At 50.6% G+C, this 23609-nt stretch overlaps 1 protein-coding gene across 3 annotated transcripts in view; it reads left to right on the top strand.

The window, feature by feature from the left end:
- The first annotated feature begins 4610 nt into the window (after positions 1 to 4610).
- Positions 4611 to 23609, top strand: part of Entpd3 (ectonucleoside triphosphate diphosphohydrolase 3) — a 30428-nt gene continuing 11429 nt past the window's right edge. For 2 of the 3 annotated variants that reach the window (XM_041677206.1, XM_041677204.1), the window contains exons 1-6: positions 4611 to 4844; positions 5568 to 5619; positions 8896 to 9023; positions 19725 to 19863; positions 21323 to 21473; positions 23324 to 23483. In XM_041677206.1, coding sequence (XP_041533140.1) covers positions 5580 to 5619; positions 8896 to 9023; positions 19725 to 19863; positions 21323 to 21473; positions 23324 to 23483 — 618 coding nt within the window. In that variant the 5' untranslated portion in view covers positions 4611 to 4844; positions 5568 to 5579. The remainder of the gene's footprint in view (positions 4845 to 5567; positions 5620 to 8895; positions 9024 to 19724; positions 19864 to 21322; positions 21474 to 23323; positions 23484 to 23609) is intronic. The other variant, XM_041677205.1, reaches the window with a different exon arrangement.

The following is a 23609-nucleotide window of genomic DNA, read 5'->3' as shown; positions in this document are numbered from 1 at the left end:
TAACGTGTGTTACCATTTTTATTTTCTGATTTTTTAAAAGTTTTATTTATGTGTGTGGGCGTGTGGGTGTGTAGGTGGTATCACAGAGACCAGAAAAGGGGTGGGGTTCCCTGGAGCTGGAGTTAGATACAGTTGTGATGTGGTGCTGGGAACCGGATTTGGGTTCTCCACAGAGCAGTCGAGTGCTCTTAACTCAGGGTCCTGTTTCTTAATAATAATTGTCATGACTGGGGTAAGATGAAATCAAGGCAGCCTTACTTTTCATTTTCTTAGTGGCTAAGGATGTTGAACACTATTTAGAGAATTTGTTGGTGATTTGCATTTCTTCTTCCGAGTTTATGGCTATCCTGACATACACAGTGAGTCCAGGGGAGCCAGCTTTACAAAGAGCTCTTATCTTAAACAAACAAACAAAAAGTCAAGGTGCACAGTGGTTGCACACTCTTTTAATCCCAGCAGAAGCAAGAGGATCTCTCTGAGTTTGAGGCCAGCCTGGTCTACAGAGTAAGCTCCAGGACAGCCAGAGCTACACAGAGAAATCCTGTCTCCAAAAACAAAAAACAAGCAAACAATCACAGCAAAAATCACAGTGAAGCAAACAAAAGAAATCTTGTCTAAAGATGCTAAGATTTTAAACTGCGTCTAGTGTATCACACACAAATACTCACACACTCAAATACACCCTCACACTCAAATACACCCTCACACACAAATACACCCTCACACACAAATACACCCTCACACACAAATACACTCTCACACACAAATACACCCTCACACTCAAATACACCCTCACACGCAAATACATCCTCACACACAAATACACCTTCACACTCAAATACACCCTCACACTCAAATACACCCTCACACTCAAATACTCACATACACATTTGTGTATTTACTTAGTGTGGTGGTTTGAATAGGTATGGCCCATAGGGAATGGCACTATTAGGAGGTGTGGCCTTGTCGGAGTGAGTGTGGCCACCATGGGGGTGGGCTTTCATGTCTCATGTATGCTCAAGCTAAGGGCCATGCTCAGTCTCTTCTGCTGCTTCCTGTGGGTCAAGATTTAGGACTCTGGGCTCCGCCTTCAGCACCGTGTCTGCCTACACACCACCATGTCCCTGCATGATGGGTAAGCCCTCTGATTAAATGTTTTCCTTCATAAGAGTTCCCGTGGTCACGGCATCTTCACAATGACAGAAGCCCTAAGACACTTGACACACTCGTATGTGGTCATGTTTGCATGGAGACTGGTGGAAATGAGTCTCTTTCTAAACTTGCTGCCCATTTACATTTTATTAAAATTGGCTATTGCACGCCATTTAGTTTTCTGTTTTAGATATTCCCACTTTTTCTACAGCCTAACAGGACTTCGCTCACTATTATAGTGGGAGCTCTCTGCTATGGCATTATTTTCTTAGAATTGTGTATTCGTTTTGTCTTGAGGGTGGCAAGGCTCATGACATAGCATATGTGTGGAGGGCAGAGAGGACAATTTGCAAGATTTTTTCTCTCCATCCACCATGTGGGTCCTGGGGACAGAATTCAGGTCCGGAGACTTAGACTCCCCTCTCCACCAGCCATCTTTTCCTGGCTCTGTAATCACATTGTTACACCTCCCTGCGTTGTCTTTCTCCAGCTGCCTCTCAGTGCATTAGTTTTCCTGCTCAGGGGCCAATTTGATTGGCTTAATCTTCTTGCTTTGATCTTATGCTGGAAGAGCTGATTTCTCCCCAATGGTAGAAATGTTCTGAATTTTCTTAGCACATTGCATTCTTCCTTTTTTGTTTCAACTTTTAATCCATTTAAGATCTATTTTGGGACAGAGTGAGTGCTAGGATCCTTTCCCAGTGAGCCAGCACTTTGAGTTTGAGTCCTTGGATAACACATCACTTTAGCCTCTCCTTCAGCATAGTCTAAACTGTGTGCCCATTGGTCCGCCATGGCTCAGCTTCTCTTGCTCTTCAGATAGTTTCCTAGATTCCTGTACCCATTCCTGTTTAGTCATTGTCTCTTTCTAACGTGCCTCAATAGCAAGTAAAATATCTGTATTGTTTTTTGATCAGAGCTTTGAAGGCTTGTGTGTGTGTGTGTGTGTGTGTGTGTGTGTGTGTGTGTGCGCGCGTGTATTCACGAGTGGAGGGTGAATGACGGCAGCATGCAAGTGTGTGTTCCAGTATGCGTGCTTTCAGTAGGATGGTGAAGCCCATTTGAATGACTGGGCTAGCCTGGGGCTAGCCTGGGAGCCACAGAGATGTTTGTTCAGTCTGAACCTGGAGCAGAGCTTCCAGGGAAGTCCGGGAAAATAACAGAAGAGGTGAAGACACTCAGGCTCACGTGGTTCACAGATAGAGGTAAGCGAAAAGCAAAGTTGGCCCAGTTATTTATTTATTTTTTTAGATGCATTGCAAGGCCCCTGGGCCCTGGAACCTTTCGCAGCCCCCAGCAACTCACCAGAGTCGTTACTGTTAGATGCATACCTTGGAGCAGAGCTCTCTGGGCTCAGGTCTGGGGGCAGTGCCAGCTGGGGGCAGTGGACCACTGTCCCCCTGGATGCTTAGGGACTTGGGGTTCTACCACAGGTGTCGTGTTCCAGTGACCTTTAGTGTTCAAGGAAAATAAGTCTCATAATGTAGCCAGCACCCCACCCACTGCAGAGCGTGTACCTGTCTCACAGCAGGGACCCATCTCCATCCAACACTGCCTCCTGTGAACACAGACATACTCACCGCGGTGCTGTGGCCTGGGCTCTCCTCTCTGGGCTGGGAGGTCTGAAAGCGGGGAATTCTTGTCTTAAGGCCTTCTCTCACAGGGACTTCAGCCCACTTCCACAGGAGAAAACTGGTAGATCTTTAGGAGAGGGCAGGGAGGCTGAGGACCTTGCCTCGGCTTTTCCTCCTGGAAATACAGAACCATAAGGAGAGACCTCTGTCCCAGCTAGTTGTGGTTGTCACTTTGACATAACCTAGAGTCGTTTGAGAAGAAAGCCTCAATTGAGGAATCGCCTAGGTCGGACTGACCTGTGGATGTGTTTATTGGGGATTGTCTCACTGTAGGAGGGCGCAGCCCGCTGTGGGCGGCACCATTCCCTGGGCAGGCTGTCCTGCATTATATAAGAAAGCTAACAGAACATGAGCCTGCAAGACAGCCAGCCAGCAGCGTTCCTTCAAGATTCGGCTTGATTTCCCGCCCTGACCTCCCTCACTGATGGCCTGTGACCTGGAAGTATAACCATAGAAACCCTTCCTCCCTTAAGCTGGCTTTGTGTTTTATCACATCGACAGAAAGAACAAGAACAATGGGATAGCCTCCCTCTCAGACTTTCTGCTGGAGGCCCTCAGAGGCACCAAGAGGCTTCACCAGAAGTGGACGCTGAGGCCCTTCTGGTCGCTGCAGTCCTTGGGCTGCCCACTTTACCATCTGTTCTATGTGGCTTCTTCCAGGCTGTTATTGTCCTGACTGATGGCTCAGTGACACTCAGGATGGAGAAGAGTGTCTCCTTCGTCGCTAAGGAAGTCCTTGGGTATCAGCACCACATATTCGCTACCATGTAAGGGGGGTCTGCATTGTTCTGGGCGTCCCAATGTGCACCCAAGCTACCCAGGAACCCACCTGCCCACTTAACCATTCTGGGTGCTCTGATATACGCCACCCCCCCCATATGCAGCAAGACTGGAGGGGGCTGCAAAAAATCATGTGCGCTCTCTGAGTGGCTTGTCCTGTCCTCCTTGGCTCTTGATCCTGTTTTCCCCTCCAGAAAGGTACGACAGGGAAACTAGGACATCAGAGTCACCTTGTAACAAGTATGGCGGCCCAAGGGTGACCCCAGCTCCAGCATCCGCAACATAGGGAAACCTTGTCTCAAAACAACATACTAAACAGGGGACTGGGGAGATGGCTCATCAATTAAGAGCACTGGTTACTCTTCCAGAAGACCCGCATTCAATTCCCAGCACCCACATGGTAGCTCACAACTGCCTGTGACTCCAGTTCCAGAGGGTACCCGCACACTCATGGTACACATAAACTCAAGCAGGTACACGCACAACTAAGTGTTATAAATGCATCTCTTCTTCTAAAGGGCTATTTGTATTGACAGTTGAGGACTGGCAGGCAAAGGGTACTTGACTCCCACTCGGGATCTCTTGGGACCCGGGGCGAGGTCACATCATCTCCTCCTCTGCCTTGGGCTCATGGACTGCTCAGGGAGTTAGACGATAAAGATGTGGAGAGCTATCTGGCTGGGTCCTGGTGGGACTCTGTGATAATTAATACTGTCAGTTTACCAGCATTTAACATCACTTAGGAGACAAAACTGAGCATGTCTGAGACTGTTACCTAGACTGGGCTAACTGATGTGGGAAGACCCACCCTGAATGAAGGCGACACCAAGGTCTTAGGCTGGGGTCCTGATCTCTCTCTGGTATCTGACTGCAGGGGCAGGGTGACCAGCTACTCAAGCTCCTGGCAGCGTGCCTTCCCCGCCCCGCCCCGCCCCGCCCCGTAAAGGATGGTACCCTATAGCTGTGAGTCACCTTTTCTTCAAGTTCCTTTCGTCGGGTACTTTGTCATAGCAACGAGGGAAGTAACTAATACGAGGGCCGGCAAGGATCGACTGTCCCCCACGTGGCGCTGACCCCCTCCCTCCTCTTCCAGGACAAGCTGGGGTGAAGTGAGAGGGAGGAGCTGGGGAAGGTGAAGAGGTCCTGGCCTCAGCGCAGAGGCGGTCCCCGCAGACTGCGCCACCCACGCCGCCTCGCCCCGCCTCCCGGACTCCCGCGCCTCCCGCACCCTGGAGGCGCCGCCGCCGTTCAGCTACCCGCAGCGAGCACAGCGCGCAGGTAAGGTCTGGAGCCGCGCGGGGGTGGGATGGAGCGGGCTGCGGGAGGCTAGGAGCTGGGAGGGAAGGACTAGGCGTCGCCTCCCGCAGAGGGTCACAGGCAGGAGCCGAAACCCCGGGGAGCTGGGCACTGTGGTTTGGCAGGGAGGGGACACCGCGTCACGAAGCACCCCAAGACCTGCGAATGTAGGGGATCGGCCGGCTCCCGGGTCCCTATTCTGATTCCCAGGGCTGACAGCTGTCTGCAGGTGTTCCGGTCAGGGAGCTGGAGACACACCGCAGGTCTTTAAGGGGTGACTGCATGCTGGCAGTCACCAACCAGCACACACCACTGCGAACCGGCTTTGCTGGTGCGCTTTGAAGTACAGCCCAGCACGAGCCTTGTGAATGTTCCTAAGAGGAGCGAGGAGCGTTTGTTGTGGCCCTGAGATGCTCACAGGTGGAGCGACCTACAGGAGAGAAAAAGGAAAAAGCACACCCATTCCTTTGTGGTTTTATTTTCAAAATTGCTCCGTTAAGTTTTAACCTATCCGTTCTTCCAGCTTTACATTTGGGGAGAGGACGCTGGGCTTGATGGTCCAACTCCCATTGGTCTCTGGAGCTCTGGGTTTGAGTTCCCAAAGAGGCTTCGATTTAGAGCCGCTATTAATACGTGCAAGTTTGTTTTTGAACTTCCGAAGTCAGGGGCTGGCCACACTCTGATTCTATATTCTTTCCCCCTCAGCCGGGAGAGAAGATGTTTACCGTCGTGACCCGTCAGCCTTGTGAGCAAGCAGGTAAGTGTCGCTCACTGGATGACGAGCCTGGCTTTGTCAGATCCCGGGAGAATCCCAGCTTGGGTTCGCCCCTCTCCATCCATGCCTCCTGTGGATGGCTGTTTGTCATTGTTCCTAGACGCCGTGGCTCAGCTGGGTTTCACCCTTGACATTCTCCAGATAAAAGTAATTCTCTCCACAAAGCCACACGAAACAAGGCTAACACAAATGATTGGCTTAAATGGTTTTCCTGTTTGTATAATCCATTATTTTGGCTCTTGTGGTTTCCTTACCTAGCTATGTGTAAGGTTTGTGCTATGTGTTGTTGACTTGGGGCTGAATCCTGATAGAGTTGGATCTGTTCTCGCACAGTGCCTGTTACACCCTCCATTCTTTGGGGGTCAGTGTTATGATAGGCTGCGCAGGAATCTCTCTCTCTCTCTCTCTCTCTCTCTCTCTCTCTCTCTTTCTGTCTCTCTCCCTCTCCCTCCTTTCCTCCCTCCCCCTCCTACACGCTCCCTAGCCTGCCCAGCCAGGCTCCCGGCTACCCAGCGCTGCCCCCCCAGCTATCCATGTGAAGCTGGGAGGTGTGTGTTGGGCAGGCTCTCACCTCCTCTCCGGGCTCAGGTAGGCACCTGCAATTAAACAATGTTTGCCCAGCCCTAACTGCTGCACAGCTCTAGGCTGTGTTTCTTCATGAATGAGACCTAGCCTAGTCTGTTCCCTTTGTAATAAGCTTTTTTTTTTCTTTCCTTTTGCTGGGTAAGTGTTTGCTGAGGGTAATCATAGCTTTTCACTTGGAAAGTGCTGAAGCCCAAAGGATTCTGAGGCCAGCCCATGGTTGTGGTCAGGAGACTTAAATTTCACACACCCTCTCCTTGATGAGGTTCCTTAGCTGTGCCCTAAACTGCTGATTCTTGGCCTGAGGACGTAAAGACCAATTTATACGAACTATTTTGGAAAGATATACTAAAGATATACTAAAGTTGCACTAAAGGAGCTGGTTTATATTGCATTGGATACATTGGAATTTTAACACACACACTGTAACATTCCACACACGGGCTAATTGGTTACATTCTTTCCTAAGGAAGATTAAATTTGGCAGATTAACTCTACTAGGTCTTGTTGGGGGAAAATCCCTCAAACCTCTGTTACTGACACTGATGAGGTTTGAAAGTAGGAGTGAGTTCATCTCTGTGGATTACTGGCTCCTGGCTGCCTAGCAAGGACCCCTTGGATGCTCTGAGGTTCAATGCCACAGGGCTAGGCTCTCCTCCAGATCTATGATGGGTGTCTCCACAATGAGTAACCTGTCCATAAGTCCCCTCACATTTGTGGGTTAAGTGGGGTCGGGTGAGTTTCCAGAGGTGCAGCGTGGTGGTGGTGGTACCTTGAGCCTCTTTGCGCTTTGGTAAACACTGAAAAATTGTCTTCCGTGGATGCCATACCAGATACACTCCCGACAAGGGAGGGGAGGGAGGTGCTAGGTGGCCACCTTTGACATCAGGAAGTGTCTGCTACTTGTCTATATTGACAGGCAGGAGTTGGCTCTTCTGAGCCACACATCCGCAACCCCCCCCCCCCCCGCAACTCTCCAAGCAGCAAACAAGGCAGTGCAATTGGATATGGGGCTGCGACTAATTTGGTTGAGGTGGTGCATGCAGCCTTTGTTTTCTTCCAGGAAAAATCTAGAAATAAAGAGGAAGTGAAGCGCAGTCTACAGTGACCCAAGAGGGAAAGTTCTGGAATAGGGCAGATAACACCCATGGCTGTTGAGGGATGGGGTGATGGAGATGAACTGCAGCATCCTCATCCTGTACAGCCACCACAGGACCATCTGAGGGACCGAACACTGAAATATGACTGAGGAATTATTTGCTTATTTTAATTAATTTGCACTTAAACAGCCAATTTCAAGAGAAATACTGATACTTTCTCATCGTCTATAATTATATTTTAGCCATTGGGTACTATTGGTATTTATGCCTCAGTAGTTTACCAAGACTTTTTTGTTGTTGTTGTTCCTGGAACTCGCTTTGTAGACCAGGCTGTCCTCACCTCGAACTCAGAAATTTGCCTGCCTCTGCCTCCTGAGTGCTGGGATTAAAGGTGTGCACCACTGCTGCCCAGCAACAAAGACTATTATTTAGTCAAGGTTTGGTTTGCTTATTTGTTTTTCTAAAATGGAGGTTCTCATGCAGCCCAGGCTGACTTTGAGCTTTCTACATAGCTAAGACTGGACTTGAACTTCTGGTCCTCCCACCTCTGGGCCCTCTATGATTATAGGCATGCAGTATCAAGCCCAGCCAACTTCAACATTTTAATTAACTAGCTGTTATTTTTTTAAACTATATATAATTGATATAGAAATTGTTAGTTCTTACGTTACACTCCCGAATTGGGTAGTCTCACCTTCTGAACGCATATGTTTTAGGACTGTGTATGCAATTCTTTCATGTTTGTTTGAGACAGTATCTCACTGTGGAGCCCTGGCTTTCCTGGAACTCTCTATGTAGACCGAGCTGGCCTTGAACTCGGAGATCCTTCTACCTCTGCCTACCGAGTACTGGGTGCCTTCAGACCTGGTGTGTATGCAATTACTAAGAAATTATAGAATTTGAAAGGCCAGTAGTAGAGAAGACGCTAGTTCAATTGATTTTTCAAGTTTGCCCCCCAAGGGTTATGAAGGGCTTGGTGAGTTTTCACAAATACAGGCTCCCACACATCCCATGATCCTGCTACTATGGAGAGCAAGTCCATCACTGCAGGAAGTGCCCACATTTCCCTCCCCATGAGCCCCTTCCCCAAACCTTCAGGCGATCATTCTTCCCGTGTGTGCTCCCTGTTCACTTCCTGGCTTCGGAGAAATAAAATCGTTTCCATTTGCTAAGATCTACAACTCTAATTTCTTACACCGAGATTAAGCAAAAGATCATAGAAAAGCAGATTTTTTTCTTTCTTTTTTTTGTTTTTGCTTTGTTTTGTTTGTTTGTTTTTGTTTTTCAAGATAGGGTTTCTCTGTGTAGCCCTGGCTGTAGACCAGGCTTACATTGAACTCACAGAGTTCTGCCTGTGTCTGCTTCCTGAGTGCTGGGATTAAAGGTGTGCACTGCCACCACCCAACTGGAAACCCAGATTTTCAATCTGCATTTAAAATTTTCACTTTGCATTTACATATTTATTTACGTGTGTGTGTGTGTGTGTGTGTGTGTGTGTGTGTGTGTGTGTAGTGAGTGTGTAGGTCAGAGAACAGTTTTGGGAACTTGGTTCGCGATGCTTGGTTTCTCCCTGCAGGCTTCAAGGCCCTCTCCCGGACTCCAGCCATCGTCACCTTGGTGGTCTTGCTTGTGAGCATCGTGGTGCTTGTGACACTCACACTCATCCAGATCCGCCACCCGCAGGTCCTCCCTCCTGGGCTGAAGGTAAGCCAGAATGGGCCAGAGCTGTCAGTTATCCTAAAACCACTCTTAAAGGGAAAGCTTTCTTTCCAGCCTCCAGCTGGAGAAAACAGTGTGAGACCCAGGGAGGAGGTGGGGTGGGGGAGTACTGGGCTTGTGCTGCAGATTGAGGAGTGGGACCTTTTCTAGGGACTGGGTGGCCTTGCTTTGACTTCTACCGTAGATACAACGATAGAATGTGTACCCAAGAATTGCAAGTGTACAGTGCTGGTTTCTACCTCTCGATGGGTTCCTGGACAGCATGCAGTCTGATCATGAGTGAACAGCAGGAGACAGGTGTGGTAATTTAGAAAAAGCAGCATGCGAGAAAAAGAGGCCATGTGACAGAGCTCAGGTGGAGGGGGTTTTATTGGAGGAAAGTGAATGGGAAAGGGGGGAAGGGAAGGGAGCCCGGCCTCTGGGGACAGGAGTGACAGAAGAGAAGAGACAGACAGAGACAGAGACAGGCAGAGAATCGTTGAGAGAGAAAGGAAGAGACAGGAGGGGGGCAAGGCCCACGTAGCAAATGTACACAGGAGGTGCTCTTAGTGGCCGCAGCTGAGGAAGTATCCTGGCCCGACCTCAAGGGCAGCCAGTACCGACGCTTAAATGCTAACAATATGGACTCCTGGTTTTAAGAGGGCTGAGAAATATCTTTGAGCCATATGTGTACCACTTCTCTTAGGTCTAAGACATGTGTGACCACTCCAGTCCCATCAGGACTTTGAATGTAAGTCCAGGGACCTCTCCGAGTTCATCCCCGGATGGCTTTGTGCTTGATTGCTGTCCTCTCTGAAGAGAGATGGTAGGGTAGGCGGGTGGGCCTTGAAATGATGACTCAGGGAGCCCTTCAGTCGTTTTGGGAATCAGTCAACAAACATTTTATGTAATACCCCAAACAGGAATATTTTAGGCTCTGAAGGCCACTTAGAGGCCCTGCTGCATGCTGCTGTTAGGTTTGGGGCTCATTAGAAATGTATGAAGTCTCTTCAGCCGGAGGAGCTCCATCAGGGAGCCAAGCTGCTCTGCTGTTATTTGACTCTTGTGTAGCAGTTACGCTGGACTTCGTGGCTTTTCTCCATCTCCCTGCCACCAGCAACTGCTCACTCGAAGGCTGTTTGGAGTGAATGGCTTCAGAAAACGAGGAAGTAATATTACCAGAGGCTCCATGAGCGGCTTTGCCTGGTCTTTGGAATGGTTGCAATAAGATCTTTTCGTTGTGGTGGCTTTTTGTTGTGTTTGTTTGTTTCTTTGTTGAGACAGGGTCTCTGCCTAGCCCTGGCTGTCCTGGAACTCACTCTGTGGACCATGTTGACCTTGAACTCACAGAGATCCACTTGCCTCTACCTCCCTAGTACTGGAATTAAGGGTTGTGGAATATTTTACTTGAGCATCTCCATGTTTGCCAGGTGATAATGGCACATGCTTTTAATCCCAGCACTCAGGAGGCAGAGGCAGGAGGATCTCTGTGAGTTCGAGGCCAGCCTGGACTACAGAGTGAGTTCCAGGACAACTAGAGCTGTTACACAGAGAAACTCTGTCTAAAAAACAAACAAACAAAAAACAAAGCAACAACAAAATCTCAGTGGTAAGAGGACCTGCTGCTCTTGCAGAAGACCTGAGCTCAGTTCCCAGAGCCCACATGGAGCCACCTCTACCTCCGTAACTTCAGGAGATCTGATGCCCTCTTCTGCTCTGCAAGGCACCTGTGCTTACATGCACATTCCCACACACAGATACACATGCAACTAAAAATAAAACAAAATGTTTAAAAGAAAGGTCAGTCCTTATGGAGAATGTGAAGGAAAAGAAACTGTCTAACCTACGCAGTTGTCCAGTGATGAGAGAAAAACAATTGACCCTGGCCAAGCCATCAGCTGAAGCCAGAGAAGCTGTTCTTCCATGGTTTGGGCTCTGCCTTTTTCTACAAACTATAAAAACTCAGGACTGCAGCTAAGATCACAGCTTGTCTTTGCACTAATTGTGCTGCTGCTTGGTCTAGTGAGCACACACACACACACACACACACACACACGGCAATTTGTCTTTCTTAACCCTTGTGCCAACACTGGTGACCCCTGTTTTGCACACCAAAAGACAGATGGTTGTCTAGTGAGTGGCAAGACCAGAAACCATCAGCCCTTGCTTCCCAAGGCCTCCCTCCTCCTGCTCCCCTGAGTTCTGAGTGAGACTCCAGGAGCAGAGTCTCCGTGAGAGCTGTGGGAGCTGCCCTAGTTTGCTTTCTATCGCTACGATACAGAAACCATAACCAAGAGCCGCTCGGGGAGGGGTGATCTTCCAGCTTCCAGCCCATCCTGAAGGACAATCAGGGCAGGAGCCCAGGGCAGGAACCCCGGAGGCAGAAGCTGAAGCAGAAGCCAGCCGTGGGGAAGTAGTGCTACCTACTGACTTGCTCCCCAGGGTTTGCTCAGTTTGCTTCCTTATACCCCAGGACAGTTTGCTAAGGATAGCACCTCCCGCAGTGGGCAGAGCCCTCGAACATTCGAGGAAACAGCCATGAATAAAGAAAATGCTCAGTAGACAAGCCCATAGACTAGTCTGTTGGAGGCGGTTCCTCAGCTGAGGTTTGTTCTTCCCAGAAGGCTTCAGCTTGAGCCAAGTTGACAAGACAGCAGTGAATCCAACCCAAACAGGAGCACGGGAAGCAAGGAGGGTTGAGACACACAGATGCAGGAAGAGCTGGGGGATGGGAAGGAAAACCGGGACCACCTTAGAATGCTGTGATTAGAGCCACACTCCTGGCTCCCACCCTGCAGAAGGACCTGCTCGAGCTGTGCTTTGTGTTTGAGTCTCTCCATAGGACATGCCTGTCCTGAGCCTGTGCTCTGGTGACCGGATCCTTAAGTCAGGGTCTCAGAGGGTGGATCTTGCCACTGGTCTGAGAGGCAGCTGCAAGTAGCTGCTTGTAGGAATTAGGGCCCAAACTTCCTGTCAGCTAGTGACAGGGCGCCATTGTGATAGTGTGCCGGTTTGAGAAAAAATGGTCCCCAAAGGGAGTGACACTATTAGGAGGTGTGGCCTTGTTAGAGTAGGTGTGGTTTGGTTGGAGGAAGTGTGTCTCTGTAAAGGCGGGCTTTGAGGTCTCAGATATGCTCAAACCACTCCCACTGAGACAGATCACTTCCTGTTGCCTGCAAGCCAAGGTGTAGGACCCTTGGCTGCTTCTCCAGCACCGTGTCTGTGTGCATTCCACCATGATAATGAAACCTCTGAAAATGTAAGCTACCCCACTTACATGTCTTTCCTCTACAAGAGTTGCTGTGGTCCTGGTATCTCTTCGCAGCAATAGAAATCCTGACTAAAATAGACATCATGGTGCAGTATTCATTACACATGCGTTTGGGTGATGCTGGTGCCAACAAACCCACTGTGTTGCCAGCTGAGTAAGGACAGCATGGTGCATGCTGGCATTAACAAATGACTGTCGCTGGCTTGTTATTATCACACTGTACTTTATGTTGTTATGGTAGTGTGTCATCACCATTGCCAAACAGCTGGCAAGATTGCATGTACCTCTAGTCCCAGCACTCACAAGATGAAGCCAGCCTGGGCTGCATGCTGCCGGCGGGGCGGGCCGGAGGGGGGGCGAGGAGAGAATTTCCAATCAGTTTGAAATAGCTGCCGGCCCTGGCCACAGCTACAGGGCACAGGAAGTTGCCTGGTTTGGATGGTCCGCTTTCTTGAGTGGGTGGATGAAATGTGAGAGGAGACAGATGCTCTGGGCAGAAGCTGGGCGGATGACTGACAGCTGGCGGAGGGAGTCCCATGTGCAGCTTTGCTTAGGTCTGCGAGACCTCTGCATTTCGGTGTGCCAGGGAAGGGCCGAGTGGCGCCGCTGGATGACGGTGGGGGCCTTTAGCGTTGGTAGTGTTGGTGTTTTCGTACCACAAGCCCCGTCTTGTTTCTGTGCAGCCGGCTGTGGGTTATGAAGCACCGGCTTCCCCCGGGCCGGCAGCGTTTGTTGCCCCCGTGAAAGGGTCTGACACCTGCTCTTAAATCCAGCCTTGACTTGCCTGACTTTGGCTGCTGCGGTTTAAGAGCAGAACCAGTGAAGAAAAACTCAGTCTAAGGTCGGAAATGCCCTGGGTTCCTTGCATTACTGGTTCAACCTGCTCCACAAGCTTGGAGGAACTGTGATGTCATCACTTTCATTTTTCACATCTCAGGCCCCCACCTGCTTTGTTACCACGAACTCCAGAATCTTCCTTTTGACGGTTTCCTCACCCTCCCCAACCTGACCATCCACATTTGAGGGTTCCAGTTTGAGTATCTTAGTGCCATACCCCCTTTGTAGCCAGTAGCTGTCCGATTGAAGAGGGTACTGAAGAGTCCTAAGGATTCATGGATAGGCTTTCCCTCTGAGCTGCTCAGGCCATGTTAGTTCCACGTGCTGGGTAGAAGATCACGGGCCTCTTGCTCCCACGCCCATGTTCCCCCCCCCCCCCCCCCCCCCTCTCATAGTGGTTCCTCCCGGTGTATGTAAGGCCTGGATTCCTTGAACAAGTTGCTCTACCTTGCCTCGAGCAAGTTTTGCCCCTGGGGTGTGGTCTGTAGGGGTCTTCTGTCCAAACAAAGGCCGTGTAAATCGATCACAGCACTTCATGCCTGTTATTCAACAGTCGGCTCATCAAGCCTGACTTCCTGGGATTCCACACAGACAGGTCTGAGAGTGAGTGCAGCTTAATCCCAGGTCTGTTCTCGTGTCAAATAAGGTGATGGTTAGTTATACTAGCCTTATGAAGGCAGCAGAGCTTGTTAAAGCACCGGGTAAAGTTAGTTCCCAGGGCACGTCTACTCAGGCATCTGTTACCAGGTAAAGTTAGTTCCCAGGGCGCGTCTGCTCAGGCATCTGTTACCAGGTAAAGTTAGTTCCCAGGGCGCGTCTGCTCAGGCATCTGTTACCAGGTAAAGTTAGTTCCCAGGGCGCGTCTGCTCAGGCATCTGTTACCAGGTAAAGTTAGTTCCCAGGGCGCGTCTGCTCAGGCATCTGCTGCTTCCCCCTCCTCTGAGAGCGCTAATAACAACTCTAAGATGAACCCTGTGACCCGGGCCCCATCAGCTGCACTTTGGCTTTTGGCAGAAGATCACACAGTGCTGCGACCACGGCTTCAGTATGAAAGAACGAAAGACTGCTCCAGCCAGGCAGTGGTAGCGCATGCCTTAATCCTGGCATTTAGGAGGCAAAGGCAAATGGATCTCTGAGTTTGAGACCAGCCTAGTCTGGTCTACAGAGCGAGTCCCAGGATGGCAAGAGCTCCACAGAGAAACTCAGTCTTGAAACAAACAAACAAACAAGCAAAACTCAAAAACAAAACCAAAGAAGAAAAGGTAGAACAAGAAGAAGACTGTCCCTTTATTTGTTTGTTTGTTTGTTTATTTGAGATGGGGTCTCTGGGGTCTCTCTGTGTAGTCTTGACTGGAGCTCACTGTGTAGACCAGGCTGCCCTCGAGCTCACAATGATCAGCCTGCCTCTGCCTCCTGAGTGCTGGCGTTCAGGGTGTACACTGCCACGCCTTGAGGGGCACACTGGACACGTGAGTGCCGGGGCTAGGGGTGTGCACTACCACACCTTGAGGGGCACAGTGGACAGTGCCGGGGCTAGGCGTGTGCACTACCACACCTTGAGGAACACGGTGGACACGTGAGTGCCGGGGCTAGGGGTGTGCACTACCACACCTTGAGGGGCACAGTGGACAGTGCCGGGGCTAGGGGTGTGCACTACCACACCTTGAGGAGCACAGTGGACACGCGAGTGCCGGGGCTAGGGGTGTGCACTACCACACCATGAGGAACACGGTGGACACGCGAGTGCCGGGGCTAGGGGTGTGCACTACCACACCTTGAGGAACACGGTGGACACGTGAGTGCCGGGGCTAGGGGTGTGCACTACCACACCTTGAGGGGCACAGTGGACAGTGCCGGGGCTAGGGGTGTGACTACCACAACTTGAGGAGCACAGTGGACACGCGAGTGCCGGGGCTAGGGGTGTGCACTACCACACCATGAGGAACACGGTGGACACGCGAGTGCAGGGGCTAGGGGTGTGCACTACCACACCTTGAGGAACACGGTGGACACGTGAGTGCCAGGGCTAGGGGTGTGCACTACCACACCTTGAGGGGCACAGTGGACAGTGCCGGGGCTAGGCGTGTGCACTACCACACCTTGAGGAGCACAGTGGACACGTGAGTGCCGGGGCTAGGGGTGTGCACTACCACACCTTGAGGAACACAGTGGACAGTGCCGGGGCTAGGGGTGTGCACTACCACACCTTGAGGAGCACAGTGGACACGCGAGTGCCGTGGCTAGGGGTGTGCACTACCACACCTTGAGGAACACAGTGGACACGTGAGTGCCGGGGCTAGGGGTGTGCACTACCACACCTTGAGGAACACAGTGGACACATGAGTGCCGGGGCTAGGCGTGTGCACTACCACACCTTGAGGAACACTCCAAATGTGTCACCAGAGCCACGCTCAAGCCACACTTCTTTTTTGACAGCACAGTGACCTTGAATAACCCATCATCTCCTAGTTGAGTTGAGAAAGCTTTGCTCTCCCAGCCCCTTATCACCAGGGAATCCACAGTGGGTCCACTGATTTAAGCAAAAAATATCTAAACACAGGTTAAAATATTTTTTTCCACTTTGCAAATGCAGGACATTCTGGGGAGATGGCTCAGTGGGTAAGGTGCTTGCTACACAGGAGTGAAGACCGGGTGTAGTGGCCCACGCCCCAGTTCTAGCACCGACGGGGAGAGAGCCAGTGGTCCACACCCCAGTTCTGGCACTGAGGGGAGAGGGCAAGTGGCACACACCCCAATTCTTGCACTAAGGTGGAGAGGGCCAGTGGCCCATGCCCCAATTCTAGCACTGGAAGGTAGAAATGGTCAGCTAGCCTTGGCAGTTGGTGAGTGCCAGGTACAGTGAGAAACCTTATCCCAAAAAGCACAGTGGAGCCTCTGGAGAGAGGGGTTCGGTTGAATTCCCAGCACCCACATGGCAGCTCACAGCCATCTGTGACTCTAGTCTCAGAGAATCTGATGCCTTCTTTTTGAACTTCTGATGGGTACCAGGCATGTACATGGTACACAGACATGTGGGCAAAACATGCATACATATAAAATAAAAGTAAATAGATCTTTAAAAAGATAGGGTGAAGAATCATAGAATAAGACACCTGGTGTCAACCTCTGGCCTCCACATACGCTCAACATGGGCACACACCTATATACACATTTGCACAGACACCACCTACGCTCAACATGGGCACACAGCTATATACACATTTGCACAGACACCACATATGTCAGTAGAGGGGGGCCAGTGTTGGAAGGGGAGTCAGTTGGGTCCTGTCCACCCCACCAGCAGGTGCTGGAAAGTCCGGGCACTGTCAGAAGCCCAGTACCAGTTGGAGTTACAAAGATTGGATGCTCTGCCTTCTTTCCAGTCTCATCCCAGGTTCATCCTGAGCTGTCACACTCTGGGAATGTGTACTTCCTTTGCAAAGGTTTGAACGAGGACTTGAGGAAAGGCAGATTTTTCTCACTCTCTCTCCACTCCTCTGTCTCTCTCTCTCTCTCTCTCTCTCTCTCTCTCTCTCTCTCTCTGTGTGTGTGTGTGTGTGTGTGTGTGTGTGTGTGTGTGTGTGTGTGTGTGTGTTGGCACCAGGTCTGGAGGGCCAGTGACGGGTGGTGATGAGTTCATCTGTAATGGGGGAGGGGAGAAAGCAGGCCAATCCTCCAGAGGCCCTGGCCTCTTCTGTGCCTGGCTTCAGTTTCTACTTGCACTTTAATCTCACTTGGAGTCTCTGCCTGGGACAGATCTGAACAATGCCAGCCTTGTTTGCCACGGGAATGTCCTGTCAGGATCCCTATCAGTTTCATCAGACTGAAGGGCTGAGATTAAGGAGCTGTCCGAGGGCCAACACAACTGGTTTTCTAGTTCTGTAGAATAGAGAAGCTGTGACCCAGGAGCTGGGCAGTCGCTTAGGAGAGAGAACGGGAATGCTCCTGCAGGCCTCGACCCAGAGAAGTGCTCAAGCGGATTATTCTATAATTCACAAAAGACGTGGTGGAACTATTCAAAGTGGTTTGCTGGAGAGAGGATTCCATGAAGAGTTATTAAGGAAAGACCATTAAACATATAAATCCTGGGTACATACGTGCAGTATGATCCCATGCTGATTTAGAAATGTAACTGGGGCTGGAGAGATGGCTCAGTGGTTAGAGCACTAGCTGCTCTTGCAGAGGACCCAGGTTCAGTTCCCAGCATCCACATGGTGGCTCACACTATCTGTAACTCTACTTTTAGGGAACCTGACATCCTTTTCTGGTTTCCATGGGTACTAGGCATGCATGTGGTACACATATATACATCAGACAAATATGCACATAAATATATGACCATAGCCTGGCATGGCAGCATCTCCATGCAATCCTAGCACATAGGACGCTGAGGCAAAGAGGGTCAAGAGTTTAAGGCCAGACTGGGCTACAAAGTAGGATCTTGGCTCTAAATAAATAGATACATACATCTGCAGACCATCAGACGTGATGAATGACATGAGGTTAAGACAATAATTAAATCTGAGGAGCCCTTGGCCTGTGTGTGTGTGTGTGTGTGTGTGTGTGTGAGAGAGAGAGAGAGAGAGAGAGAGAGAGAGAGAGAGAGAGAGAGATGGTGGGTGCACATGTACGTCCTGGCGCACACGTGGAGTATTTCTCTCCTTCTGACCAACTTGTCTCCCAGGGAACAGACTCAGGTCATTGGGTTTGTCCAGAAAAAACTTTCCCCACCTTCCTTCTGTCTCATGACCCCCTTTTGTAGACAAGTCTCACTCTGTGACCAGGCTAGCCTAGGGTGTGCAGCGTCCAGATACTGAGATTACCACACATGACCAAGAGTAATCATTTTATTTTTTATGTGGTCTCGTGTAGCCCAGGTTGGCCTCATGCCTGTTGGGTAGCCTCGGATGACATTGAACTCCTGACCCTCAACTTCCCCAGTTCATTAGATTATGGACAACACTACCATACTCAGCAATCATGGCCTATTACAAACAAGCAGCCACTTAGCACTGGGCATATGGCCTCCTGTTTACCTCTGCAGTAAGTCACCTAAGATGACCCAGGGAGGTGAACTGTCTCCTGGCATTGTGAGACTGGGTAACCCATTTAGACCATCCTGTCTGGGACCCAGCTTCATCTTCTCCCGTATGTCAAGCAAAGATAGATTGAAAGCAGAGGAATTCAGAAGGTTGCCACCTGAAGCCTCCTGAAGCCCCGGGGTGTCCCCAGGTGTCTCTGGCCTTGGGTTCCACGCCTAACATGCATCCTTTGATACTCCAGTTTGGTCCAGGGTTGAGCTGGGCTGGGCTTGCAGGTATAGTTCCCTGGTGCCTGTCCCGAGCTGAGCTGACCAGTCCAGGAATGCTGGACAACCCTAGCTCTGCCTGGCGACCCCTACCTGCGCACTTGTCACCTCCGTGTTACCACAGGGGAGCAGCTGACAATATTGCATTGCACTTCTGCCCTTAATCGTGAACACTTCTCCGTCGGAGGGCTGATGGGAATCCTAGCATGGCTCTTCCTTGTGGGACCCTATGGTGTCTTTCCACGATTTCTTTCAGTTGTTTATCTCCACAGTAAACCTGGGCATTTGCTGAGATCCCAGCGTTATCCCTGGGGTCTGGACGAAGTGGGGATCTGGGTTCTCACCTACTGCTCACCAGCTCCTTCAGATTCGGTTCTCAAAGTCATCTACGCATTAGAATTACCTGGGGAGGTTGCTGTGCCTCTTCTTAGAGATCCGGACTCACCCATCTCATCCTTCCCCAGAGTTCAGCTGGTCTGGGGACAAAGAGTTCTCTCTTCTTGATCTGTCCCTACCTAAAGGAAGCATGTGCATTAAGAGAGCCGGGTGCCCCCTTCTGCTGTTTGGCTAACCAGACACAGTATCAAGCTGCCTTCTAAATACATCTACTGTCATAGGTCAGCACAGCTCTCCATCCTTGTCTGGGAAACTTCTTTTTGTGGTAGACAGCTATTAATACAGAGGTCCAGAGCTGGTCAGAGTGCAGAGGATAGTAACCACAGAGTTCTCGGTCCTAAACGAGAACTTCTGTATCATATCCCCTACCGACATAGCTCGGGAATCATTGCAGAAGGCGGGGTGGAAAGACTGTAAGAGCCAGAGGCCGGGAAGGCGTACTGCGAGATGGTGTCTGCTGGACACATCAGAGCCATTGAACTCGTGAGCTCACGGTGGCTGCAACTGCCAGCTCTTGGTGTGTACAAGGTCAGGCTTTGGCGTGTTCAAGGTCAGGCTAGTCAACATTCTAGCATAGCTGAAGGGGAGGCTCAAGGGACTCTACTGCTAGCTGAGGAGCTTTGGGAAGGTGACAGCTGCTGGGAAGAGAGAGGCTGCTTTCTTAGGCAGGATGTCTGTGTTGCAGTGATGGCCCTATACCTCCACACAAGGATGACTCTAGACTCGGGGCTATGAAAAGACAACATTGGGGTGGGGGGACGATGGGGGAGGAGTTGGAGAGGGAATTGGGAGTTGATACAACTGAAATAATTTTATGCATGTGTGAAATTCTCCAAGAATAAATTAGAATGCCATCCAAAGTTCTCAGTGATCCACAATGACATGAAGGGCCCAGCTCTTTTCCTTTTCCCTTCAGTATGGGATCGTGCTGGATGCTGGCTCTTCCAGAACCACCATCTACGTCTATCAGTGGCCAGCAGAAAAGGAGAATAACACAGGAGTGGTCAGCCAGACCTTCAAATGCAGCGTGAAAGGTAAAGGGGACAGGAGGCCTGAGTTGGGGTCAGGAGAGCGGGAAGTGCCCTGTTGCTGCCCATCTGTGGAGCCAGCTGGGTCTGGAACCTTTCACCTCAGCCCTCTGCCTGGCAGGGATGTTGGGGCAGTGAATGGTCTGAGATTTCCCCTTCAGTGCTCTCCTGGGTGATGGTGGGAACCATGAAAACTTGTGTATGAGAAAGGAAGGGCCTGCCTCTGCACAGCGTGCGAGAGCAGTGAGCCAAGGTTCAACCTTTTCTTTTTTCTTTTTCTTTTTTGGTTTTTCGAGACAGGGTTTCTCTGTAGCTTTGGTGCCTGTCCTGGAACTCGCTCTTGTAGACCAGGCTGGCCTCAAACTCACAGAGATCCGCCTGCCTCTGCCTCCCAAGTGCTGGGATTAAAGGCGTGTGCCACCACCACCCGACTAAGGTTCAACCTTTTCTTGTGCAGATTTTTCAGCTCCCTGTTTGCGTGGGAGGATGTGAAAAAGCCAGGTGGTACATGCTTGAAGGGTGGGCAGTGCTGGAGGAGAGGAACACACACAGTGGTGCAAACACACAGACACATCACACATACAAGTACGCTGGCAACCAGGTCATGCAGGGTGGCTCCCCCATAGCAGAACTGGACACTTAAATGGAGACCACCAACCGAGGCAGGGATTGATACCCACTGAGGACATCCTGAGGGTCTAGACCTCTGGAATGTGCTTGGGCTCACCAACCCCCGAGGCTGGCCACCACTCTGAGAAAACAGAAACCCAAATTAGTGCTGGAGAAGCCACGTGTCCTCCAGGGTGTGACACTTGCCAAACTTCCACTATGTAATTTCAGCTGGAGTTTGTGGTTTCTGATCCCTCAGAGTGTGTATGGATTCCTGAGGGAACACTGATCAAAGGAGAGACGGTTCATCCCCGGGTGCTCTGAGGTTTCCATGACTCCATCTTGGCCCCGAGTCACAGACGGCATCCAGGCTGTCAAGAACTCCTTCCGCCCATGGACAGCTAGCGCGTGAGGGTGTATAGGTGTGCGTGTGTGTATACATGCCTATGGCAGCCCGGGGACTTCCTCGGCTGTTGGTCTCTAGTACCACCCACCCCCACCTTGGGGTCTCTCTCTCTCTCTCTCTCTCTCTCTGTGTGTGTGTGTGTGTGTGTGTGTGTGCGTGTGTGTGTGTGTGTGTGTGTGTGTCTGTCTCTGTAAGCTAGGAAGCTGGCCAGGGAGCCCCAGGGACCCTACTGTCTCTGCCCCACCCCCCCAACGCTGGAATTCTAGAATTACAAGCACACAGCACTCCTAGCTCTTTACTTGGGTTCTGGAGGACAGAACCTTGCAAGTGCTTTAAGGCCAAACTGTGTCCCCCTCCCCCGTCCCCCCCCCCCCCGACATTTTATTTAGAAGTCTTTTACTGTTGTTTGTTCTAAGGAAGGCTAGTGAGTTCTGACCGCTTGCTCCTCAGGCTCTGGAATCTCCAGCTATGAGAATAATCCCCAGGAGGCCCCCAAGGCCTTTGATGACTGTATGCTAAAGGTCAAGGAGCAGGTGCCAGAGTCCCTCCATGGGTCCACCCGCATTTACCTGGGAGCCACGGCTGGGATGCGCTTGCTGAGGTAAGGACCAACACCACACAAAGAGTTCATGTTACTCTGTTTCTGGGAGCAAGCCCCAGAGGAGAAAAAAAGCCCATATTCTGCTGTAAATTTAGGCATTGGTCGCTGGGAAACCTTTAGCCATTGTTTTCACAGTGAGTAAGAAATGCTTCTAAAATGGGTTCCTTCTCTGTGGTGATTTCACCAAGACGTCTAGAAAAGGTCAGACTGACATGACATCTGGTCACCGGGGATCCTGTACTTCCTTGGAGAATAGTTGTTTGGGGCATGGGTAAACAGTCAGTTAAATTCTGTGGTAAGTTCAGCCCTTAGCCACGTCTGCTCTGCCTCTGTACAGAATGTTCCAGAACTTTGCAAGACAACGCAATGTCTACCCCTCACCCAGGTCAAAGTCTTTGGGATTTTTAAGGAACAAACGTCTCGTTCTCTCCTCTCTGTTCCTGCTGAATCTGTAGAACAGGACATTGATCCCAGGGAGATATCTTTTGTGTCTTTGTTTTGTTAAGATGGGGTTTCACTCTGTTGACCAGGTTAGCCTGCAACTTGCTAGGTAGCCCAGGCTGTCCGTGAACTTATAGCCATTGTCCTGCCTCCACAGATTATAGGTGTGATCCACCATGCCAAGTCTAATGTCTTTTCTCTTTTTTATTCTTTTTGTTTGTTTTGTTTTGTCTTCCTGTGCGGTGCATTGAACCCAAGGACCTTGCTAGGCAAGTGAGGTCTGTCTCCAGTCTTGGTGGGCAAGCGCTCTGCCAGTGAGGGGCCTCTCCTGCCCTCTCCATTTCTTTACTCCAGTGTTGCTTTGGCCTCAAAGCAGAATTTTTAAAATAATTCCAGAACAACAATGGAAATATAGTTTGTCCAGGGCCCAGGCTTCTCAGGGTTTTGGAAGTATGGTGCCCTGTTCGTGAACCCAGCAGGAGAAAGGACCAGGGAAGCCCGGGCACCGGGTGCTTGAACACCATCATGTAAAGAAGCCCAGAGCATCTGCTGCTGGATCAGACTTTTCTGGATGTTCCTTTATCCTTACCATTGCCTCTGCAACCAGGGCCTTTTCCTCCTTCCCTCACTGAGCAAGCAAGCACCCCAGCTTCCTTTCCCCACAAACAAAGGGAGAATTGTCTCCACGTGAGCTTTCTCTAGAGCAGTGACTCGCAACCTTTCTCATGCTGCGGCCTTTAATACAGTTCCTCATGTTGCGGTGACCTCCAACTGTAAAATTATTTTCGTTGCTGCTTCATAACTCTAATTTTGCTGCCACTGTGAATCATGATGTAAATATCTGATATGCAGGATATCTGATATGTGGCCCCTGTGAAAGGGTTGTTCGGGCCCCCAGTGGGGTCACGACCCACAGGTTGAGAACCACTGCTCTACAGAGTAACATGGCAGAAAGGAGCTCTGGTGACGTGGTGCCTGGGTAACCTGCTCTGAGGGTCACATCTGGTGTTTTTCTGTTCAGGGAACCTCGTGTGAAACTCAAGGAACCCAAAGGTTGGGCCCTCTCCCTTCCCCTTATGTCCTAAACTTTCTGTTTTTAGCCAAATGAGGCTCCTTTCTATGCTACCCCCCCTCAAAAAAAAGGTCACTGTTATGTCCTCTCCAGTCTTAATGTTCCCTGCTAGAGCAAAACCAATAAGAAGTCTTTCTGATTACTCACCTCCTGGTGGAAGGACTAGAGGGCCGGGGAAGGGGATGACAAACGGGGCTTCCACCTGGCAGTCTGACAGGTAAAGACATGCATTCCCCCTTCCCAGCCACCCTGGGAGATCTGCGGACGGCTGGGAGGAGGGTGTAGGCCCACCTTGGCTTGGCGGCGCTCAGTCTCTCGTGTTCTTTGCCTTGCATAGGTTACAGAACGAGACAGCAGCTCACGAAGTCCTCGAGAGCATCCAAAGCTACTTCGAGTCCCAGCCTTTTGATTTTAGGGGTGCTCAAATCATTTCTGGGCAAGAGGAAGGGGTGTATGGATGGATTACAGCCAACTATATAATGGGAAACTTCCTGGAGGTGTGTGGAAGAAGTGCATGGTTTCTAAGCTCACAATGTATCCCATCCCTGGGGGTGACAGCTGAGGTGGGGGTCCTTGCTCAAGGGGCATTCCTTCCATGCAGTGCACTGGGGAGCCCTGGGGAC

This window comes from Microtus oregoni, unplaced genomic scaffold (genome assembly GCF_018167655.1).
Source record: "Microtus oregoni isolate MIOR12 unplaced genomic scaffold, Mior012 000028F_ref0000031, whole genome shotgun sequence".
In the NCBI taxonomy this organism is placed as follows: Eukaryota; Metazoa; Chordata; class Mammalia; order Rodentia; family Cricetidae; genus Microtus; species Microtus oregoni.
Note: the sequence above shows the minus strand (reverse complement) of the source record. Positions and strands in the feature narration are given on the sequence as shown.